This window comes from Phodopus roborovskii, unplaced genomic scaffold (assembly GCF_943737965.1).
Source record: "Phodopus roborovskii unplaced genomic scaffold, PHOROB, whole genome shotgun sequence".
Classification (NCBI taxonomy): Eukaryota; Metazoa; Chordata; class Mammalia; order Rodentia; family Cricetidae; genus Phodopus; species Phodopus roborovskii.
Window position 1 is genome coordinate 115316 of NW_026126513.1, and position 22054 is coordinate 137369.

Genomic DNA, 22054 nt, shown 5'->3' on the forward strand with positions numbered 1-22054 from the left:
CAATCATCATGCAATAATTTATCATTGAAATATATTTTAAAAACCCCAGAGATACACTGTATAGCATACACTTATATATTAGAAATCCAAAGGAAAAATTTGGGAAACAAAGTTCATCAGCTTTATTTTCAGAGAATGAAAGGGAATAACATTGAGGCAAAAAACAAGAACAATTACAAATTCATTGGTAAATATTTTAAATTTTATTTGAAATTTTTCATTTGAGTATAGCTATATTTATTTAAATAAATATGCTTATAGGATGCCATATTTCACAAATATTAAATATATAGCTGTCTAAAGCTTTGGGGTTTTCCTCTTCTCATTTGTGTGTTTATGGAACATTGGTCACATTACAGAAGAAGAAATAACACTGCATTGATCACACATGATCCTGTGTCTCAGTCATACAAACAGAATTCCTATGAGATCACAGCTGTTCTTGCTCCAGCTGTTATCAGTGAGTTCCAGAGAGGAAATGCTTTGGTGAGACAGCCTGCTTTCCATGACAGTCTGTCTTAAATGAGCAGAAAACAAAAAGAATGAGAGTCTATGGACTTGTATGCAGCTCCTTGTAATTGCACAAGATTCCTCATCCCAATCCCCTCTATAAACTCCAAGTATTCCCCTCATTCCTTAGACCCCCATTTCCCATGAGAGAGTGCCTATCCATCACTGTTTGAAGTAGTTTTGTCTGTTAAAGTCAGACTGTGTTCTCTTTCCTGCCTTCTGTCTCTTCACTCTGCACTCCAAATCTAACAATGCAGGAATGAGCTGGCATAAGGATGGCTATGTGCTAGTGCTATGACAACACGGCTTGATCATGATCACTTAGTAGGTAAAGGATTCATTTGACCTAACAATGCCAGGTTGCAGTCCATCATAGCATGGGAGTCACAGCAACAGGAGCTTCAATGAATTTGTCACATCATACCCATAATGGGGAACAAAGAGCATAGAATGCTTCCAAGATATGCTCTACTCACTCTTCAGTTTACTCAGTGTGCAGGACAGATCTGGAAAAGGTGCTGCCTATGGTTAAGCTAGGCTGTATCTCCCTACAGGAATTATTGAAATCTGCCACAGATGCTCACACACAAACCTAATGCAGTTGAGTCCTTATTGAGATTCTCTTCATGGTGATTCTACTCTGAGTCTAGTTGACTGAACTAAACATAAGAGATGGAGAGTATTTCTGAGGCTCCTGAGGCAGTGAGTGCAAGCTGTTTCACTTCCTAACACTAACCTGTGGTCTAAAGCAGGAAGAAACCAACACATCTCCATCTAATGCACACCACATAGACATCCACTGTAGTCATTGTTTATGCAGAACTGAGATGTATCTTCAAGTCTCCTGGAAATAACCAGTCAGTAGAAAACATCAAGGAAGTCTACTAACGACCATTAAGGAAGCAACCATGGCTCAGGAATCATTGTATGATTTTATCTTGCTATGTCACTTTTGCTGGAAGCTGTGACCAAATGTCTATACACTGCAGATAGAGAACTAATGACAGACCAAGGTAATGATTGCAGAGAAGTCAGCCTGGGAGACCTAATAGGTTTATTTGGGTTACTTACAGGATCATGGATGATCTAAAGTCAATAAGCTACAGTCTTCCCCAGCATTTTTATAGGTTTGTGTTCAGCTCCCCCTGCAGCCCCAGACACTGTTTATTCAAAGCACAGAAGTACACAGCTGAGTCACTCAGATGCACAGAAGCTTTCTTCAGGTGGAAGGAAGATTCGCTCTTGCCAAACTTAGCCTCAAAACCACTCAAGCCGTGAACCACTGGGTCTCCGGAATAATACCTTAGGAGAAACTGGAGGCCATAGCTAGGGCTCTGCCTGTACCAGAAGAGGTAAGGAGTTGCACTGTAGGAGTAGTTGCATCTGAGCTCCACTGAGTCTCCTTCGAAGACAATGACATGGGCATCAGGCTGAGTAACTGACTGTGCTTGGATGTCTCCTGCAAAATCAATAACAAGTCAGTAAATGTGATGCAGATTTCACGAAGGAAAATATTCTCACTACAAGTCAATGGAGAAAAACACTGAGTTGTGTGCATCTGCAAACAATAAGAATGTTTTACTCACCCAGGAAAAAATGCATCCCCAGGAACAAGATGAGGACTGGAAGCATGGCTGAGCACTGGGAACACCACTGCTGCCTTTCTGGAAAAGCTTGATACATGCAGGGAAGTGGCTGACACCCCAGTTCTTGAAGACAAAAGAACACAGTGACTAGACACCTTCCACTTTTAGATAAAATAAACCTGTAAAAGTGGCCCTGGTTCTAAGACCTCAGCCAGGTGCAGAGAGCCACTGATTTGTGAGTGGGGATCAACTGCAGAAATGGAGGCAGCTAGTCTATGCAACATCGTCCTCTGGTGGCCAGTACAGAATAAAGACACTAAAGCAAATCCATGTCTTCCTTCTCTCTAGAGCACACCTCATATTTCTAAGCTAATTCTTGCTGTTTGAGTCCTAACCTAATGAAAAACAGGCCACACAAAAATGGAAGGGTGATTTTCTTTCGAAATAAAAATGATCATATAATAAAACTATTAAATTGGAGGCCATTACCCTTTGAATATAAAAACATAAGTTGGAAGCAGCCCTACTGTCTAAAACATTGTCAAAACCCAGAGATCGGATCTTTAAAGTGCATTTTTTTTTTAAATCTGGGAAGCCAACGAAAAATCTGCCTTCCAGGCATTTTCTCATAGCATTTTTGTAGAGAGCAAGAACAATGGACATCAATTTGAAATTCAGTCTTATCCTTCTGGCCAGATGGCTCTTGGGTCTGACATGTCCTTCCCATTCCCCTCCCCAACTCTCTCTCTCTCTCTCTTCCCCCCATTTATTTCTCACCTCTCTAACCCCATCTCCCCCCTTGCTTAACTGAGAACAAACAAATCATTAGCAAGGTGTTTGCCTGCAGATTCCTTCTTACAGAAGCAGTCCACACAAGCTCTTACAATTCATATGCAGAGCCCTCTCACTGTGCCCCTAACCCAGCTGTTTCCTATGCAGACACATCAAGCCAAATACCCTTGACAGGCCTTTGAAAGCTTTAGCTGGCACTGAACATCCAATCAAGGAACTTTCTTGTAGGATATAAAGATAATGACTTGGTGAAATGAAAGAAAAAAAAAAAAGGACAAATAGAAAATAGTAGTCTGATATGTGAACCCTTCCCTTTAAAGCTGATACAAATTTATCAATTTCAAGAAGAATTGTAAAAATTCAGTAACTTTAGATTAGCAGTAATGACAATGCAATATGTAGAAAAGACAGCAAACGCCTATCTATCATTTAGTTTCGATAGTCCTGCGATGACACAGCATCAAAGAAAGGACAGACTGGAGCATCTGCTGAAAGGAAATAAGCTGAATAGAGACACACATTAGTCTTCAGCAGTTTTAAGTGGGTGGATGTTGGGTAAGCTATTGAAGGTATTATTGGTTGTGGCCAATAGCCATGCCATTCTGAAAGGGAAGTTTTTTTTCTTCCCCCTTCACTTTAAGACATAAGGGATTAAAAAGTTAAATGTTAAGTCAAAACAAGTAGTATCCTGAAATAAAGGAGTCATTTTACAATGGGTAATGTATTCCAGGTCCAGAATAGATGATTTTTCTGTCTGTGCACTTAATAAGAGAGCCATAAAGTTGTATGAAGCAAAAGCTGAAACGATTAAAATAAGATAAATCTATAGTCAGAGTTATACATTGTAATGGTTGCTTCTAAGTAGCTAATATGACAAGGTAAACACTGACTAGATTAGAGCAACTGATTAAATCAAATTTATTATACTCTCCAATTCATTGGACATTTTGGCCAGTGGACCATCAGTGTTCTCTTAGAGAAACCATACCCTCAGTTCAGAGTACAGCAGCGAACCTGTAGGGATTGAAGCTACATGACACGTGTTTGCTGGCCACAAAATAATGTAGAATTCGGTCACATAAGAAATGGAAAAATGCCACCGAGTATTTTGAAATTAAATAACACATTTCATGTAACCCACAAATAAGGGTAGAAATAAAAGGGACATTAGAAGCTACTGTGAATTAAATTTCAGTGGAGCACAGCCTCTTGTATATGTTTTGGGTGTAGCTCAGCCATATAGAGTACATGTATAACACACACATACACATAACCACAAGAGAGAGAGTAGGCTGGGGGCCCATATTTTTTAATTTAAATTTGCAACAAGATTGTTTTACATGTCAATCCTAGTTTCCTCACCCTCCCCTCCTCTTCTGTCCCCCTCCCAACTCCCATCCCATCATCCCCTTTCTGTTACCCAGGGAAGGTTAGGCTTTCTATGGAGGATCTTCAACAACTGTCATACTTGGAGAAGAGTTCAGGCCCTCCTCCATGTGTCTGAGCTGAGAGAGTATCCCTGTAAGTGGAATGGGCTCCCAAAGCCCATTCATATCTTAAGGATAAATAGTGATTCACTACCAGAAGCCCCATAGACTGCCCAGTCCTCCTAATTAACACCCAAATTTGGGAGATCTGGGTCAGTCCTATGCTGGTTTCCCAGCTATCAGACTGGGGTTCCTGAGCTCTGGGGGCCCATCATGAAAGAAAGGGTAGAGAGACTATAAAAATGGTGACTTCTGAACTGAACAGAACTAATGCTCTTATGAACTCACAGCAACTGTGCTTGCCTACACAAGACCTGCACACTAACAAGCCAACATTCCAGCATGGATGGGGAGGGGCCACAATTCTTACCATAACTGAGGAACAATTGACAGTTGATAACACTGATGGGGAGGAGAATCAGTTTTCTTTATGGGGATGGCACTGGTGGCTTTCTCATGTTCCAGTGTGTGGTCCCACATCCACTCAAGTGTGTGGGCAGAAGTAATTTCTCTTAACACTTACTCAAAAAAAAAAAAAAAAAAAGAGAGACAGAGAGAGAGAAAGAGGACATGAAGTAATGAGGGGTTGGTGAATATGGGAGGGGTTAGTGAATGTGTAGGTAACTTATTGACTCTCACACCCAAAAACCAAAAATAAAATATCAGCTTTCTAATTATTGAGACCTTTCTTTCCTCTAGTATTTGGATAGGAGGCTCATTTCTTTGTCCGTATGTCTATATGAGTTTACTGATGGACACCTCCAGGAAATTTAACTCCCTGGAGACAGTTACATATTTCTTCACCCTGCTGGACTATAGCAGCATATTGGATACTGAAAAACTGTACATGAAACACACATTGAGATTTCACTCCACTTTCCCTACTGAGTCATGATAGTAGGTGTTTTATTTCAAGTTTGTTATCTCTTGAGAATAACTATGGAAATGGCTCTATTTTTATATTTTATTGATTATTTTTCTTATTAGCATTATGAAATTTTTATAAATTCTGAATTTAAGTCTTTTACATAAGTATCACAGAGATGGATATGTTGGTACATACTTTTAGACCCAGTTTCTTTTTCTTTTTTTTTTTTTTACTTTTTTAAAATTTATTTTATATAAAAAAGTCCATTTAAATGAAAACAAATATTTATAGACAATATTTGGGAATTTGGGCATTGTTCTTTCCAAACTACTTCCTGCTGATAAGGGGCGCTGTCATGGGGAATTCGAAGAAGATTCAGAAATCCTGGCTGTAGTCTGTAAGGCTGCTTTGATCAGGTGTTTTGAATGTAGGATTACCTCATACTCTGTTTCAGGCGGTCTGGCTTGATCAAACCACATTAGTCTGGAAGGAATCCACATCTTTTCATTTTCTGTGGAAACAAAAATAGAAATCCTTTTCCCTGGTAACTTGTCCTTGAATTTAAATTTTGGAGTCAAAGCATTTTTTTAAAATTTAATTTATTATTTTACATGTCGATCCCAGTTCCCTCCTCCTCCTCCCTCCCTCCCTCCCTCCCTTCCCCTCCCTTTTACCCCCTCTCACATACACTCTAACCACCCTCTGCTCCCATCCCCCCCACCCCAATTCCATATGTAGGGGAAAGCCATCCAGTTGGGGTCATGTACATCTGATAGGTCATGTGAAGTAGGGACTAGGGCTTCTCTCCTGTCTCTAGATTAAGGCAGTTATCCCTCCATGGGGAATGTGTTCGAAAAGTCCTTTTGTGCACCAGGGATACATCCTGGCTCCACTGTCTGAGGTCCCTTAGACTGCTCAGTCCTTCTGGCTGAGACCCATATTCAGGGGGGCCTGAGTCAGTCCCATGCTGGCTTCCCAGCTATCAGTCTAGTGGCCATTAGCTCCTCCTTGTTCAGGTAAGCTGTCTGTATGTGTTTCTGCAGCATTTAGACCCAGTTTCTTAAGTGGAATGGAGCAGAAAGACCATGAATACAGTCATTTGTGGCTTGCATAAGCAATGTAGGAAAACCTTTTTTCCCAAGAAAGAAAGGAAGAAAGGACGAATAAGGGAAAGAAGTGATAGGGTTGTGGAGCATTATGCATAGGAATACAATTCCAGAATTGGCTATAAGGCATGACACTGCCCTAAAACAAGTAAAAGCAATAGTTAACAGAGGAAAGGATGGGGGAGAGATAGGTAGTGGAGGAGGGGAAATACCCAATAATGGAAATGCAACTTCTCAGTGTGCAGATGAGTTTTCCAACTTGCCAGTAATCTTTTTTCTCTCAGATCAGGTCCCTGTTATCTTAACGAATAGATCATGAGCTCACAGTCCTTATGCCTCAATCTTCTAAGTATGTAGGATGGTGTGTACCTAGTTTACCAAGGGCAACTAAAATTTTGTTTAATGGCATAGCAAGGCAGCTTTGAAATTATACTGAGTTTTCATTAATAATACTCTTGGTTTTTGGCTTCCACTTCTTCCAATGAGGCATTACTTTTAAATGTATTTCTTATCACAACATGTAACCATTCTCTAGCTATTAGCAGGATATTTTGGTTACATTTATGCTCTTAAGGTCTTCAAATATATCTTTGCTTTCATTTGCTTGCCTCTGTTCTTCTGCCAAATCTGTAATTTTGGATTTGTCAAGTTGTTGATTCAATCCCATGGTGTTCTGACTTTTGTCCTTGCTGACACTCTTCATCATAGAAAATCAAGTGTCTAATGAATAAAGATGCTTGTATTGAACAAAGACAAGGTTGAATAGATGACAGTTATTGAAGGAGCTAACCTCATAAGACTGTTACCAGCAGTTTTCCTGCCAGCCTGGTCCCAGAGCTTCTTCAGCCCCCCAAAACACACAGAAATGATGTTTTAGATATGAAAGTGTTGGCCTGTTACTAACGTTTATTATTGGCTAACTCTGTTTTAAACATTAACCCATTTCTATTAATGTAAGTGTTTCCATGTTGTTTTATCTTACCAGACAGTGGATCGGGACCTCTTCCTCTCATCTTGTACCTTCCTACGTCTCTCAGAATCATCCTTGTCTCCTAGTCCTGCCTATCTTGCTTTCTTATTTGTCAGCAGTGCCTTATTCATTAACTTTTAAGAAAAATATATTTACAGAATGACATCTCCCTTCATCTCCTCTTTTCTGTCTAAAATAAAAAGAAGGCTTTTAACTTTAGGAAAGGCTACCTTAAATGCCCTTCCCTGATAATGAGTTTGAAAGCTAACTTATATGCCATTATTGATCCCTCATCTAGTAGCTGATGGAAACAGAAGCAGACACACACAGCTAAACACTGAGCCAATCTCCTGGAATCCAGTTGCAGAGAGGGAAGAGCGATAAGAAAATGGGGTCAAGAGCAGGCTCAGAAACCCACAGAGACAGCTTACCTGAACAAGGGAAAGCTAATGAACCCTGGGAATCCAGCATTGGACCGACTCAAATCCCCTGAACACGAGCCTCAGTTAGAAGGCTTGGGCAGTCTAAGGGACCTCGGACAGTAGAACCAGGATTTATCCCTGGTGCACAAAAGGACTTTGGGAGCACATTCCCCATGGAGGGATACTCCTTTAACTTAGAGACAGGAGGGAGGACCTATGTACTACTCCAAGTGACTTGACAGATTTTTATGACCTTTCCTAGAAGGCATCACCTTCCCTGTGGAGTAGGGGGGAATGTGATGGGATGGGAGGGTGATCTGAAGGCATGGGAGGTAGGGAAGGTGAGGGAACTTGGATCAATATGTAAAATAAGAAAAAATAATACATATCATATATGTATATATATAGTAAAATATATAACAAAACAGTTATAAAATAAGAACTATTGTTAACAATATTTAGTCCACTAACATTTATCAAGATTTAAAGAAAATATTTCATCATCTATCCTATCTTTGTGAGTCTAAAGTCTTATATGTAACTTATCTTTAATCCTAAGTAAGGAAGACTGTAACCATAATTGTCTGTCTTTAACGCCATCAAAGACAACAGAAGGATAGTTCATAAACTCTAGAAATGACAGTTACAACTGGCCTGGTCAGTCACCCAAAGTTCTTCTGTAATATTCCATCTTTAGCCTATAGGCCATAGTGTGTCTCGCAGACTGCTTAGCAAAGCAGGAAACTTTAAACTGTCCACCTATATTTGCAGTTTGTCAGTTCCTTTTCTCTGTCTCCTGCAGAATGTCTGTTAGACTCTTCCATCAAGCAGAAACCCTGTAACAATGTCCATCTAGTGTCAGCAATCACTTTCCTGTGGGTCCTGCATGTACATTTCATACAGCATGAAGTCAAACAGTCCAGACAAGAGTATTATCTTGCCCAAATGACGAGTATTGCCCTAATGAACGCAAACTCCATAATGAATTTCTTCGATGTCCATCTTCCTTTTTGATGCAGGTGGTATTGCCAGGAGTGGTTTTGCTTCACTGTTAAGAAAAATCCTAAACCATGTTCTGTATGTCTTTGAAAGGTTTAAAGAATGCCTATCCATTTGAAATATATCTCTATACCTGGAAAACCTAACTTAACTATAAGTTTTGAATATTACAGGTAACTATCTATAATTTGTACTAAGCTATATAAACATAATACCTAAACAAGAGGATATATGTATATATCACAAAATTGACCTTAAATTTGTATCAATAAATGAAGATCCATTCCAAAACAAAGTTTTCATTTCTGTACCATAATCCAATTATTACTTTTAAAGAGAGATTGGTTGTGGTCATTAATCATTTATAACCAACCCCATTTAAATGCAAACAACTATTTATAGACAATATTTGGGAATTTGCATGTTGTTCTTTCCAAACTGCTTCCTGCTGGTAGAGGACACTGTCATGGGGATCCTAAGAAGACTCAGAAATCCTGGCTGTAGTGGTCTGCAAGGCTGCCTTGCCCCAGCTGTTTAGAATATAGGATCGCCTGGGACAATGTTTCAGGAGGTCTTACTTGATCAAATCATGTTAGTCTGGAAGGAGTCCATAGCTTCTCATTTTCTGTGGAAACAAAAATAGAACATTTTTCCTCATAACCTGCCTTAGACTTAAATTTTGAAGTAAAAAATATTTTTAAAATACATCAATTCGGTAATAACAATAAAATTCCAAGCAACATTTTTTAAAACTGATGAATTGAATGAGGACAAGTTCACTGCAGGTGACACCATCCTGTGGGGAAGTATCCTGGGTCATATAAGAAAGCTTCTTAGGTATGAGTCTGTGAGTGACATAACTACAGAGTTCCTTCATGTTTTCTATTGTAATCTCATATTTGAGGTCCTGCCTTGATCACCAATGATGGATTATAAACTGGAAGGAAAGCTAAATAAATCCTTGAAGGCTGTAACTACTTTTTCACAGAGATTTGTCACAGCATCAGAAAGGAAGCCAGGACATCAGCTCTCTGTACATTCTGTGTCATCCATGACTGGATCTTCCTACTGTTGCTGTAGTTTGTTTTCTTCTCCCTAACCTTGACCCTGTCCGCAGCAGGTGACCTGGAGGCCTGCCTTTGCCTTACAGTCCCCTTTCTTCTGTCCTTTGTGATACCTGCACACTGCAGCTTAAATGATTACTTTGAATGTGTGTTCCAATCTCTTCTCTGTTAGCTCTAAGAATAACACTCATTCTTCTAGATGGAGTATACATGGAGAAAGGAAGGTAAAACCAAAGCCACAATACTCAGAGTCCAAAACCTACCTGGGGTTAAATTTCTACCAACACAAGAAAAGGGATACTAAACCAGGCAGAAAGTTCTGTTGTAGCTTCGTGATAGGTCCTGTGAGTGGTTAAGCTTTTTGTACTGGCTGCAGGTGTGTGGGATACCGTGCATCCATAACACAGACATAAGTGTGTGAATCTGTGGTCTGAGAGGAGGAAATGCACAAAGAGCTACCAGGTTCCTCAGTGACTGTCATGGACTTAAGTCTTCCAATCTGCTCTGTTCCAGAAGAATTGGAGAACAGGCTGATGCAGTTACTTTGGAGAAACCATGGCACTTGGTTACAGAGCTGGAAAATTTGCACAGCATCTGTGCACTCTCTCCCTCCTGCAGAACCAAGGACTCAGGACTCTGTTCCACTTGTTGCCCTTTCACCCCTGAGTACAAACAGAGAAACAGACACAGATGGAGGTCACTGAGCATCCACAGAACCCTGAACACACCCCAAGTCCTCTGAGAAGGAGGCAGCTGTGCAGGACTCCTGAGCTGCTTCTCCACCCTCCATGTGCCCAGCACAGTCCTCTCTGTCCCTGAGTGTGGACAGCCAGACTCACAGCAAACCTGGGAGCACAGCAGCCCCAGCAGAGAGCACAGCAGCCTCTTCATGGTGCTGTGTGGATGCTGGAGACAGAAGCAGTAACCATGTCCTGGGCTGTGGTGACAGGATGGCTGTGAATGTCCCTCCTCCTGCACCAGGCAGCTCCACCCAGGAACCCTGCCAGGCCAGACACTGCAGAGTTACCTCCCAGCCTTCTGAGCCAGAAGCTCCTCCCAACTGAAAGACCCCCCAAGAGACCCCAAGAGTTTGGAGCCTGTCAGGGGGGAAGGCCCTTGCCCCCAAGAGACGAGACCAGACCACTGGATGCAAGTGCAAGAGGTTATTTATTGTTTGTTTACACAGGTACCTGTGGATGCTTCAGTCTTTCGGGGACTGAGCATGCTGAGGTTAAAACTCAGGCAGTTTATATAGGGTTGGGGTGGCAAGAAGCAGGCTTACGGAAGCAGAAGCATGGTGACAGGAATTTCATTGTTTCATCTAAATGTGGCAGTTGTAGTTAATCAAGGACAGTTAGTTATTCGGGTTGGGCACAAAGAATACAAAGAGTTCAGTTATGTCTAACTCAGCACTCTGGTGGTCTCAATAGAATTCTCCCAGGACCTTCTGTTCCTGCTTACCTTGCTTTGGTCCAAGCTGCAGACCACAGATATCTGGTTGGTGTTGGATGAGAGCAGCACCTGGTTCCCTCCTGTACTTTTCCCATAACTTGACCTTGGCAAAGTAGCAAGAGCAATTCAAACAGGCAATAAGCATAGTGGGGACTTTCACAACCAGACCTGGCTGAGAGTCTGGGTAAGCACGATGGGAGGGGGCATTTTAAGATGACTCTCCTATTGTTTGGAGTTAGGGATCCAGGAAACAGGAGAGGAAAAGCCCCTTCACAGGACAACAAGCCTCAGTCCCACACAGAGCCTGGCTCACTCAGAGAAGCAATAGCTAAAGTTTTAACTCAGGAAATAGGAGCTTGTTCAGACTGAAGACCTTTCTGGGGCCTGAGAGATGGCACAGCAGATGAAGGTCCTTGTCCTTCTGGAGGACTTAGTTCCCTCCCCAGCATCGACATCAGGTGGCTCACAGCTGCCTGTAACTCCAGGGGGACCGGATGCTCTCTTCTGTCTTCCTCAGAACCTGTACACAAGTGTCAGACAGACTGTTCCTCATATACAATGAAAACAAAAAGAGTCTTTTCCCATGAAATAATTAGCAAAATCACCACAGTAGAGAAAGAAAACAAACTGGAACATAATGATTGAGCATGTATAAATGTAATGGTTTCAAATTTTAAATGATGTAAAAAAAATGTTATCCTAAAAAACTGTGTTTCCCTCTGAATAGAGACCCTCCTTAGTGCTGAGTCCCCCACCCAGCACTGATGCTGCAGGAGGATGCAGAGCCCAGGTGGTACCCGGTCTGATGGCTGCATCTGTGCATCTGCAGCAGCTGCTTGGGACCTGGGGGCTGGAAACAGCTACACATCTTGTGTCCCTTAAGGCCAAAATTCTCCTGAAGGTGAAATCAGATCTTTTCTTTAAAAATTAAAAACATGGATGACAGCCTGCACCTATGCTTGCATGATGATCATCATAGCTCACCCTCTAAAGCTGCAATCAAGCCCTCTATTAAATTCTTTCTACTATAACTTGACTTGGTCATCGTGTCTCTTCCCAGAATAGAACAGTTAATAAGAGCAGAAGTCAGCCTGAACACTTTGTAGCATAGACCAAGGAGGGGAAGAATCTAAATACTTTGTGGAGTGACTCTGAAGGAGACTTTTAAAGAACAGAGTCCATGTTCCTAATATAGTCATACATTTATGGGATAATAACAGAATATTGTAGGCAAATTTAAATCTTTACATTTTATAAGACATCTTGCTAGAGATCAATTCTTGGTTTTCCTGGAGGTATTATCTTTAAGAGGTCCTCCACATAGGGAAAGATCAGTATTTCTGGGGAACAAAGACAATACTGTTTCTAGAAATCACTTTCATCCTATTCCGTCAGAAAATCCACAGATTTCTAGGTTTCTAGGAATTTAATCACAATTTTGATGTTGTTTTTCAGGAGGCTGGTTAAACCCCACTGAGAGAAGGCACCCAGCCCTCCCTCACAGGGCCACTCCCCTCAGCCCTCCTGCACCTTGGTTTGTGTGCAGCTTCCCCTGCATCTCCCTCACTGTGTCTCTCAGAGCACAGTAGTACAGGGCAGAGTCTGACAGCTGCACTGAGGACTTGTGCAGGTGGAAGGAGCTGTGGCTCTTATGGAGGGTGGCGTGGAACCCTTGCTGCTCTGTCCTCTTGTTGTCTGTGGAGCTCTTCAGGAGCAGTTGAGGGGCTTTGTTGAGATATTGCATGTACCAGAAAACCACAGGAGTTAAATCAATAGTTTGATAGGTGCAGTTTATCATCACATCTGACCCCTCTGTGACAGTAACCAGGTCTTCTGTCTGGGTGGCTGAATCTCCACTGCTCTTCCCCGAAAATAAATAATAACTACATTAATAAGGAGGAATCACATTGTTATGTGAGGAAGAATGTAAAGACACCCACAGCTGTAAGAAAATGACATCTTCAATACTTAGATAAATTAAACTCACCGAGCATCAAGAAGAGCAGCAGAACTGAGCAGGTGTCAGGAAGCATGTTCTCAGAAGACAGTGACACTTTGTTCTTGAGTTCACCAAACTCACAGGACAAGTCTCCTCAGGCCTTATTTCAACTACTCACCCATAAACAAGGACCTCCTTCTGCACAGTGACAGTCTGTCTCTCGTGAAGCCACAGCTTGATGAGACATTAACCACATCTGAAGAGGCAGTGCCCTCTGCTGATTTCCCTTCAACCTGGATCACAGATGTCTGCACAACACACAATAAACTCAGCAAAGGAGGCAGGACTCAAGTGCCCAGTGGATGTTTGCAATCATCAGGGTTACTGAACTGTATGTATCTTATGGTATTTAGTGTGATAAATATACATTAAATTATATATATATATATGTATATATATATTTACATACCTCCTATGATTTAATATGTTTTTAATTTTACTAGATCTTAGGGTATGTAATGAAATAAATTTTGAGCATATTAACCTGCTGCCTACAATCCTACCACTATTCCCTGACAATCTAGTTCCCTCCTCCTTTAAAATAAACACATCAGGGTTTGTACAGCCCATATATTCTTGGATGTGTGGCCATCAGTCGAGAGTAGTCTATGCACCAAGGGTTGCACCAATAAAGAAATATGGATCCTCCCAGCAGCTACCAACTGCCCGTAGCTCCTTGGCTAAAGGTGGAAATGTCCACCTTCCCTCTGCTTGCTGGAATTGTGTCTGACCTTATCCTTTGCAAGTCTTATATATGCTGTAAACCTCTGGGAGTTCATGTGAGTAGCTACCCTGCTATGGCCAGAAAACACTGTCTCCTTGTTCTCATCCCCTGCCTTGAATCCTTTCTTCTCTCCTCCTCAGTGACCTCTGATCATTGGAGGAGGATGTGTGATGGAGATGTTCCATTTGGAGCCTAGTGTGTCACATCCTTTTCTTCTCAGAAGCACAGTTTGGTACCTAGACAGGAAATGACAAAATTTTATTTCAAGATTTAGAATAATTTTTAAAAACAGAATAAGGTGGAAATTCTCCTAAATTGTTTTAAGTGACTTAAAGCTAACTTTCTTATTTTGTGTATTTTAATGTCTACACCATAGTTGGCACTTGCCAACTAACAACTGACAAATGCTGCACTGGAAAGCCTGTGACACAGTATGTAGATGGGGCTCCAGGCCCTGTGTCAGGTTTGAGGACAGGCTGCAGGTGGCCGGGGAGCAGTGTGTACTTGCAGCACAGAAGTACACGGCAGAATCCCCAGGCTGGGTGTCTGTGATGTGCAGGGAGAAGTGTTTGGTTTTCTTATCCTGTAAAACTATCAGTCTTTGGTCCTGATTTCTTTCAATAGTTGATCGAATGTCAATAATGAGCTTAGGATGCTCTCCTGGTCCTTGCTTATACCAAGGGAAGTAGTATGAGGCACTGTCTGTGTAAGTGCAGTTGATGACAGCACTGGCTCCCTCCTGGACTCTCAGGGTGGAAGGAAGCTGCTCCACCTGCTCTCCGTGGCTCACTCCTAGGCAATGAGATGGGCAGAAAGAGAGAAGGTCATCAGGTCTTCACTTTCCAGGATTCGCTCTTTCTGCAATCACTAGAGAAACCCCAAATAAAATAAAGTTCCTTCTGGATGTCTCAGAAATGCCCACAGAGTATTCTGTGTTCCAAAAATCATGACTCACCATCCATCTTCAGCCACAGAATCATGAATAAAGTGGGAACATACGTCTTCATTGTTCTTCCAATTAAATTAAGATCCAGTGTAGTTTGTGATAACTAGCAGGTCAGATATAACTTCCAGGGTGTTGTTCTTTTTCAGTAAGAATTCTACTTCTAGAGTCATCCACTCAGCCACTGAGAAATTGTCTCTGCTTCTGCCCTAAGCCTGCACAACCAGCATACAAGGAAAATAATTCTTTTCATACTCCCCAGCAGCTGAGGTCTACTACCACCTTGTGGTTGCACCCTTAACCAGTGAGGCCTCTGCTGAAGTGTTCTCTGATCTGTGAGGGACTCAGACACATAAAGCAGCATATCAATAGGGTTCTAGTGCCGAGAGATCAAGAATGGTATTTATACACACTAGTGATTCTGTTTTCCATTTTTAATCTGCCATAGATAATGTATAGTACTTCATATGTAAATGTACAGGATTTTTCATATATAAATGCATATGCAATGTATTTGTGTGTATATGTGTATGAGAGAGAAAGAGAGAGAGAGATTTCTTATATCTTATATCTGGAACTGTATTTACAGAGTGCTCAGATCATTCATCAATCAACTCTTCCTTTTCATTTGCAAAATAATAATGTTCTTTCTATTACAGTGAGATCTTGTTGACAATACAGATATGATGTTTTTATGCATGTGTCTTACTTTCCAGAGATGATGTCCTGACCTGGAATCACAAATACACATAGGAACTACTCTTTGGAAATTTCTCAGAAGGCATTTGATCTTGAGGATAGCACCATTCATTTCACTCACTCCCACCACATTTAGACTAAATTACTCATATAAGAGCAGTGGTAGATTCCCTGGAGAATCTGCCAAACTTCACAACAAACTCAACTTTCCTCCTTCCCTTGGACCCCCTCCAGCAGCACACCACCCCATTTCTGGCTCACTTCCTTTGTCTCAACTGTGAAAAGCTACAAACACTGTCTAACTGGTAACTCAGTGTACATATAGACTTGGAAAGTAGGTAGGTCATCTTCACTGTCCTTCTTGTCCAACATTACAGTTCCCCTGGTACCATCTCCTGTAATAGACAGCATTCAGGGGCCTCTCCTCTGATTCTTCCTCCAATCAGTGGGGATTCATCACAACACCCAGTGCTAATGTCCCCATCAAACCTCTCCCCTCAGGGTTCAGAGAATTTTGCAAAGAGGAAGCAGAAAGATTATACAAGTCAGTAGGGATGGAGGCACTAAGGAAATAATGCCATCCACACAGTAAACCTGGCTGACATATGAACTCATAGAGATGGTGACAATAAGCACGTGGTCTGCAGAGGACCTATACAGATGGGATCCCAGTGCTGAGAGGTGAAGTGAACATGATCCCTAATCCCTAACCAACAACCTCTCAAGGAGGAAAACTTAGTTTTTGCCAACAGTACTTCACTGGGTACACAAATCACACTTAAGGGCAAGCCTCATATCCAGCTATAGATGCTGTAGATGGCCAACTCAATGAGCTCAATTTTAATTTTAGAGTTTTTTTTAATCTCATAATTATTTATCTGGGCTCTATTTAACACATTGGTTGCTTGCTTATATATTATGGGTTCCAATATTGTGTTTTTATGAATTTTTATTTATGCATGTATTTTTGCATATATGTATATGTGCTTCTTATTCTTTTTCTTTTTTTCTCTTCTTTTGTTCTATTCTGGTTTGTTTACTCACTGGCTGGTTTTCTAAAAAGAGAGAGAAGTGTGAAGTTAGGTAGGTGGGGCCATGGGGAGGATCTGGGAGAAGATGTGTGGAGGGAAGCAGCGATCAGAATATATTACATGAAAAATTGATTTTCTTTATGATTTGATTACTTATTATGTATACATTATCCTACCTATATGTTTGCCTGCATGCCAGAAGAGAGCACCAGATGTCATTATAGGTGGTTGTGAGCCACCATGTGTTTGCTAGAAATTGACCTCAGAACCTCTGGAAGAGCAGTTGTGCTCTTAACCTCTGAACCATTTTTCCAGCCCCCAAACTCCATTTTCCACCAAAAAAATTTTTAAAAAGAGAATTGAGATGGTTTAGCCTGAGTCTTTCTTTCTCAATGTGGTCCAGGTTTGGAGCTCTTATTTCTTATTGTACACAGAATGGAACAGATCCTTTCCACATCCAACATGCAGAGGTGAAACTGGTTGATATTCCCTGGAGAGACTGCTTCTGCAGGAGCACTGATGGAGATATAGTGCTCAGGATGAAATGTGGAAGCAGGGTTTCTTCCTATTCATGCTCATTTATCATCTGTATCGTTTTTATTAATTATTTTTATTGCATGTACATTGGAGTTTGTGCCTGCATGTATACTGTATTGGGGTGTTGTATTCCCTGCTATTGGACTTGCAGATGGCTGTGTGCTGCCATGTGAGTTTTTGAAATTGAACCCATGTCTTCTAGAAGAGCTGTCAGTGCTCTTAACCACTGAGCCATCTCACCAGCCCCTCATCTAATCATTTTATAATGACATCATGCACATAGATTCTGCCTTGTAGTGGAATTGGATGAGGGGGGTTATGAATTTTTTACCTTGAAATTCTTTATGCTACTGGACACAGACAATACCTATAGAGAGCAGTGTCAGAGAGGGTGATAAAGGATTGGCGAGAAACTGTCTCATAGTATAGAAACCTAAAACCATTCACAATTCTTGGGAATCTAGTATGCCTACAAAATAGATACACTCCTATCTGGGTTTCCATATCTCTCATAACAAAAATGGAGTGATAGTAGATCATGGGAACATTAAATTTATAGTCAAATAAAATAAAATTAATTGAGATTTTCTAAAAATAATGATCCTATATGGTGTGATATGGCCGTGAACTCGATGGCTGAAGCAGAGATAGGAAGGATGCTTCTTTATGATGCCCTGCTTTATCATTAAACCCAACAGATATTTCTTGTATGAAACCTACTCCTGGCAACCTGGAGAATCTCAGAATGGCAGCAGTTACCACATTATTAACATATGTAGTAAAAGTCACATTGACAGCCTCATCTTGATGGCTTCCTGATATAAGTTCCCTCTTTCCAGAAGTACCAGGTACTTCTCAATAGAAGTAGTGATAAAGTGATGTGGGATGTGCTATATATTGCAAATATGTGCTGCTTTTATAGGTGGATGAATAAAACTGTTTTGGCATATGGCCAAGCAAAATAGGGCCATGTGGGCAATCCAAAGAAAGATATGAAACACAGAAGATGGAGTCAATGTGACACCATGTAACCCCAGGATACAAGATATAAGGTGAGTAGCCAGGAACTTTGTAGTAAAATACAGAGTACTAGAAATGGGTTAATTTAATTGTCAGAGCTTGTCAGTAATATGCCTGAGCCATATATCATGACTGGCAACACCTATCAACCACTGTGATTTGGCCTTTTCAAGAAGGGTTGATGGGAGCCTGAGTGCATTAGGATGGCTCTAAGAAGAGGATGGCCATGCCTGAGAAGCAGGAGTGGTGCTGCTGTAGGGAATGGACCATAACTGGTTGCAAGGCATGGTTTAGGAGAGAAAGGCAGGGAACGAACTCAAGAGTTTCCCTAATATAAACTAGGAAAATTAGTCAAATTTGATTCAAATGGCAGGGCATTGCAAGAAGAGCTGGCAGATGATTCATTGACCACCTTAGTGGAGGTGGATGTAAAGGGACTAAAGATGAGGCTGAGGAAATGTGACACATCTGTTCAGAATCACACAGTCACAGATGGAGGTGACAGCTCGAGAATCAGAGCTGGCTTTGGAGAAGTTGAACGAACAGCCTGGAGAAGCACAAGCAAAATTGAAAATCGAATAAAGAAAAAAAAATATTGAGACTGAAAAATGAACTGGAGATGGCTCAGCAGTCTACAAGTGGACGCGGTGCTCAGTTCTTACTTGATAAAGTTCACCAACTTGAAAGAAGATGTAAAGTTAAAGACTGTGGAAAAATAATTGGAAAACAAGAATTTTAATGAACAATTGGCTCTTTGAAATGGAGAGGCTGAGAATGGAAACAACACATTAAGAAGAGAGATTGAACAGTTTGTCAGGGCATTACTGACAACCAGAAACACATGGATTCACAGAAAGACTCATGTTGATTAGGGAGAGGAGAGGACAGTGACAACCGATCACAGTTGACTGTAAATAAATAAACATATAAATAAATAAATACTGTGAGCTTAGCATCTTGGTGAAAATTTTCCCTTACTAGAAGCTAATAAGAAAATTAGAGGTCAAAATCAAGAAATGAGTGAAAATCTAGAAAAATCAGTACAGGAAATGGATAAGATGACTTATGACTACAGCAGGATAAAACTCTTGTGCATCAGACAGATATTACTGTGCACCACATTTTAAAAAAGAATGGGCATTGGTGATTCAAGTCTGAGAGCTCACAGACCTTCTAAAAGGTTGGGATGAAGAGGGTGATTGGGGCATAATGACTGTGCAAATGTAGAAGAATGGAAGTAGCTTTTCTCAACTGAGAAAACTCTTTCACGTTTATATTTTGATTAATCCTACATTTTGATTTTAAGGATTTACAACAGAAAATAACATTTATATCCATGTTTAAAAAGTTTACCTTATGTCTTGTCTATAAAATTTCTAAAACCTCTATCTGTAGTCATCAAGCTCATTTTTTTTTTAATTAAACAAGCACTTTCAAGTCCAGATTAATCAGGTGGTGATTAGGAAAAAGATCTATCAAGATCAGTTAGACAGAACTTTCAGAGTACTCTCTTTCTGTGACTAATTACCACATTCCAATCTCACCTCATTCCTCCACTCACTATTAAGACCCTAGGATTATGATGGTTGCTATTTGTGACCTCTCTGAGACGACTGAATGAGTAATTCTTAATGTATAAGCTGCCATTGTAGTGTCACCACTTCTAGCCATGCTCACCATAGACCTTACTGACAAATAGGAACTGTTTATTATCTGGAAAGCCTAGATCATTTATATTTGAAACAAGAGATGTTGCAATGGGGATGGAGCTGAAAGAATCACAAAGGGTCAGTTAATTCCCTTGGGAATCAGCACTGTTTTCAACACATTTAATCATTATATTTAAAAAGTTATCCCCTACTGTGTGATTTTTAGGAGGTTTCCAGCTTTTCTTTTGAAAGCAATATTTTAATGATAATTTCTGCATGTTCATTACATTGTAGATATGTAAGTATTTTGAGGAATCAATTGCTGTAAGTATTTTTGTGATACAAATTACAAATATATATATCTCTCTAATATGCAATATGTAATATCATTTGGGTCTCATAATTGGCTACATAAAATATTTGTTGTGTATCGCATAATTAAATATATTTTTTAAATTTCAAGACAATGCTGACATTGTTGTGATTTAAGATAGTTTGCTTTGTACAGCTTAATTAGTTAGTAATTTACGAATTAATTACTTATTTTATCAAATTCATGGTGAGCAGAATAACTTCTAGTATTGTCCTGTGTTCTCTAAACATAGGTTGTAAACAGTTGCTCTCAGTTTCCAATCTAGGGAAAGGACTGAAATGATCCTAGAGTGTGTAAGACAGTTTATATTTTATGACATTAGCAGAAGCATTTGGTTAAAAAAAAAAGTGTAGATTTTACTCAAGTGGGCTGATATTTCATTTATCCTTCTACAAGTCAGTATTACATTAGTTTAAGTGTGAACTTATGCTGTGGTAATTTTGTGTTTCTTCACACCTTTGTAGTTGGTGGAGATCTGATAAAAACACACCTCTGCAAAAACCTCCTGCAGAGTCTCCCTGTGTAAGGGTTGTAGCTGCACACCCAGCTGCAGTTTTGGACCAGGCTGCAGGCTTGCTGGAAACACTGTGCTTCAGCAGCACAGAGGTAGGTGCCTGAGTCCTCCAGCTGGGCATCCCTGATGTGCAGGGTGCTGTTGCGCTCCTTAGAATTGAATGTTGCGGTTAATCTTCCATTCTCCTTTTTTCCTGGAGCCATGTAAAAAAGATTTATGAGGCTGCCCCTGGGATTCTGCTGGAACCACTGTACATACATCATGGTTGTAGAAAACTTGCATGTCAGAGCATAACTGGATCCTTCATGGAGACTCAGGACTGAAGGACTCTGCTCCACCTCAACTCCTCTCACCACTGCTTGGAAACAGAAAAGCAAACAAGAATCATGAGGGGATTTCACACACACCTGTCAAACATCCCAGGAGACACCTTGAGGATGACTGCCCAGGAGCTCTAGGTTGGCTCATCCCCTCCACCCTGACATCTCCACCTGGAGAATCCCTAAAGCAATGTAGGAGCACACAACTCACAGCAAATCTGCACAAACAGAATCCCCAGTACAGCTCCCAGCTTCCTCTCCATGGCCCCTTTCCAGTTGCTGGGATGTCCTCTCCAGCTGTGAGGGTGTCAAGTCTTGTGCTTACACAAAGCAGCTTCTCTCTGAATCACCCAACTTCCTCATTCATTGACAAAGAAGCCCCACCCACTTCCACCTCACAAATTTGCAAGGCAATTGCTCAACTGTGGAGGACAATGATGGGGACCCAGGGACACTGTACTTCTAATGTAACATTTCTTATAAGGGGAGTTTGAAGGAAAAATGTCTGAGGAAGAGGAATACATGTAAAATACCACTGGGAAAAGTAATAGTTACAGTGTGTTAAGCTGAGCTTGCAAGAAACCTAGCACATTTTTATGTACCTTTTTTGTCCTCACAAAAAGAATTCGATACACTATATTATGATCATAATCTCCTCTCCTCAACATCCTCTCAAATCTAACCCATCTCCTCACACACACCCCGTGGAGTAGGTGGGGAATGGGATGGAAGGGCGATTGAGAGGGGGCATGGGATGGAGGGAGAGGGAACTGGGATTGATATATAAAACAGAAAAGTCACTCTTTTGGTGATTGAGGTCCACTAGGGGGCACTGCAGGATTCCTAGAAAATACTTTTGTTTTTCCTTTTTTTTTTTTTTTTTTTAGTATTTTTGTTTTTAATACATATTTATTATTTTTTCTTATTTTTGTACCCCACAAGGAGGGTGATCCTTCCAGGAGGGATTATCAAAATATGTCAAGTCATTT

The 22054-nt window shown here is 40.7% G+C and overlaps 2 gene segments (V, D, J or C); both read right to left on the minus strand.

Moving 5' to 3' along the window:
• Window positions 1-1631: 1631 nt before the first annotated feature.
• LOC127230556 (T cell receptor alpha variable 8-3-like) lies at window positions 1632-2142 on the minus strand. The segment is given in 2 exon segments: window positions 1632-1969; window positions 2097-2142. Coding segments are annotated over 2 exon segments (384 nt in total).
• An 18539-nt stretch (window positions 2143-20681) lies between these two features.
• On the minus strand, window positions 20682-21328 carry LOC127230557 (T cell receptor alpha variable 22-like). The segment is given in 2 exon segments: window positions 20682-21100; window positions 21277-21328. Coding segments are annotated over 2 exon segments (471 nt in total).
• Window positions 21329-22054: the final 726 nt, after the last annotated feature.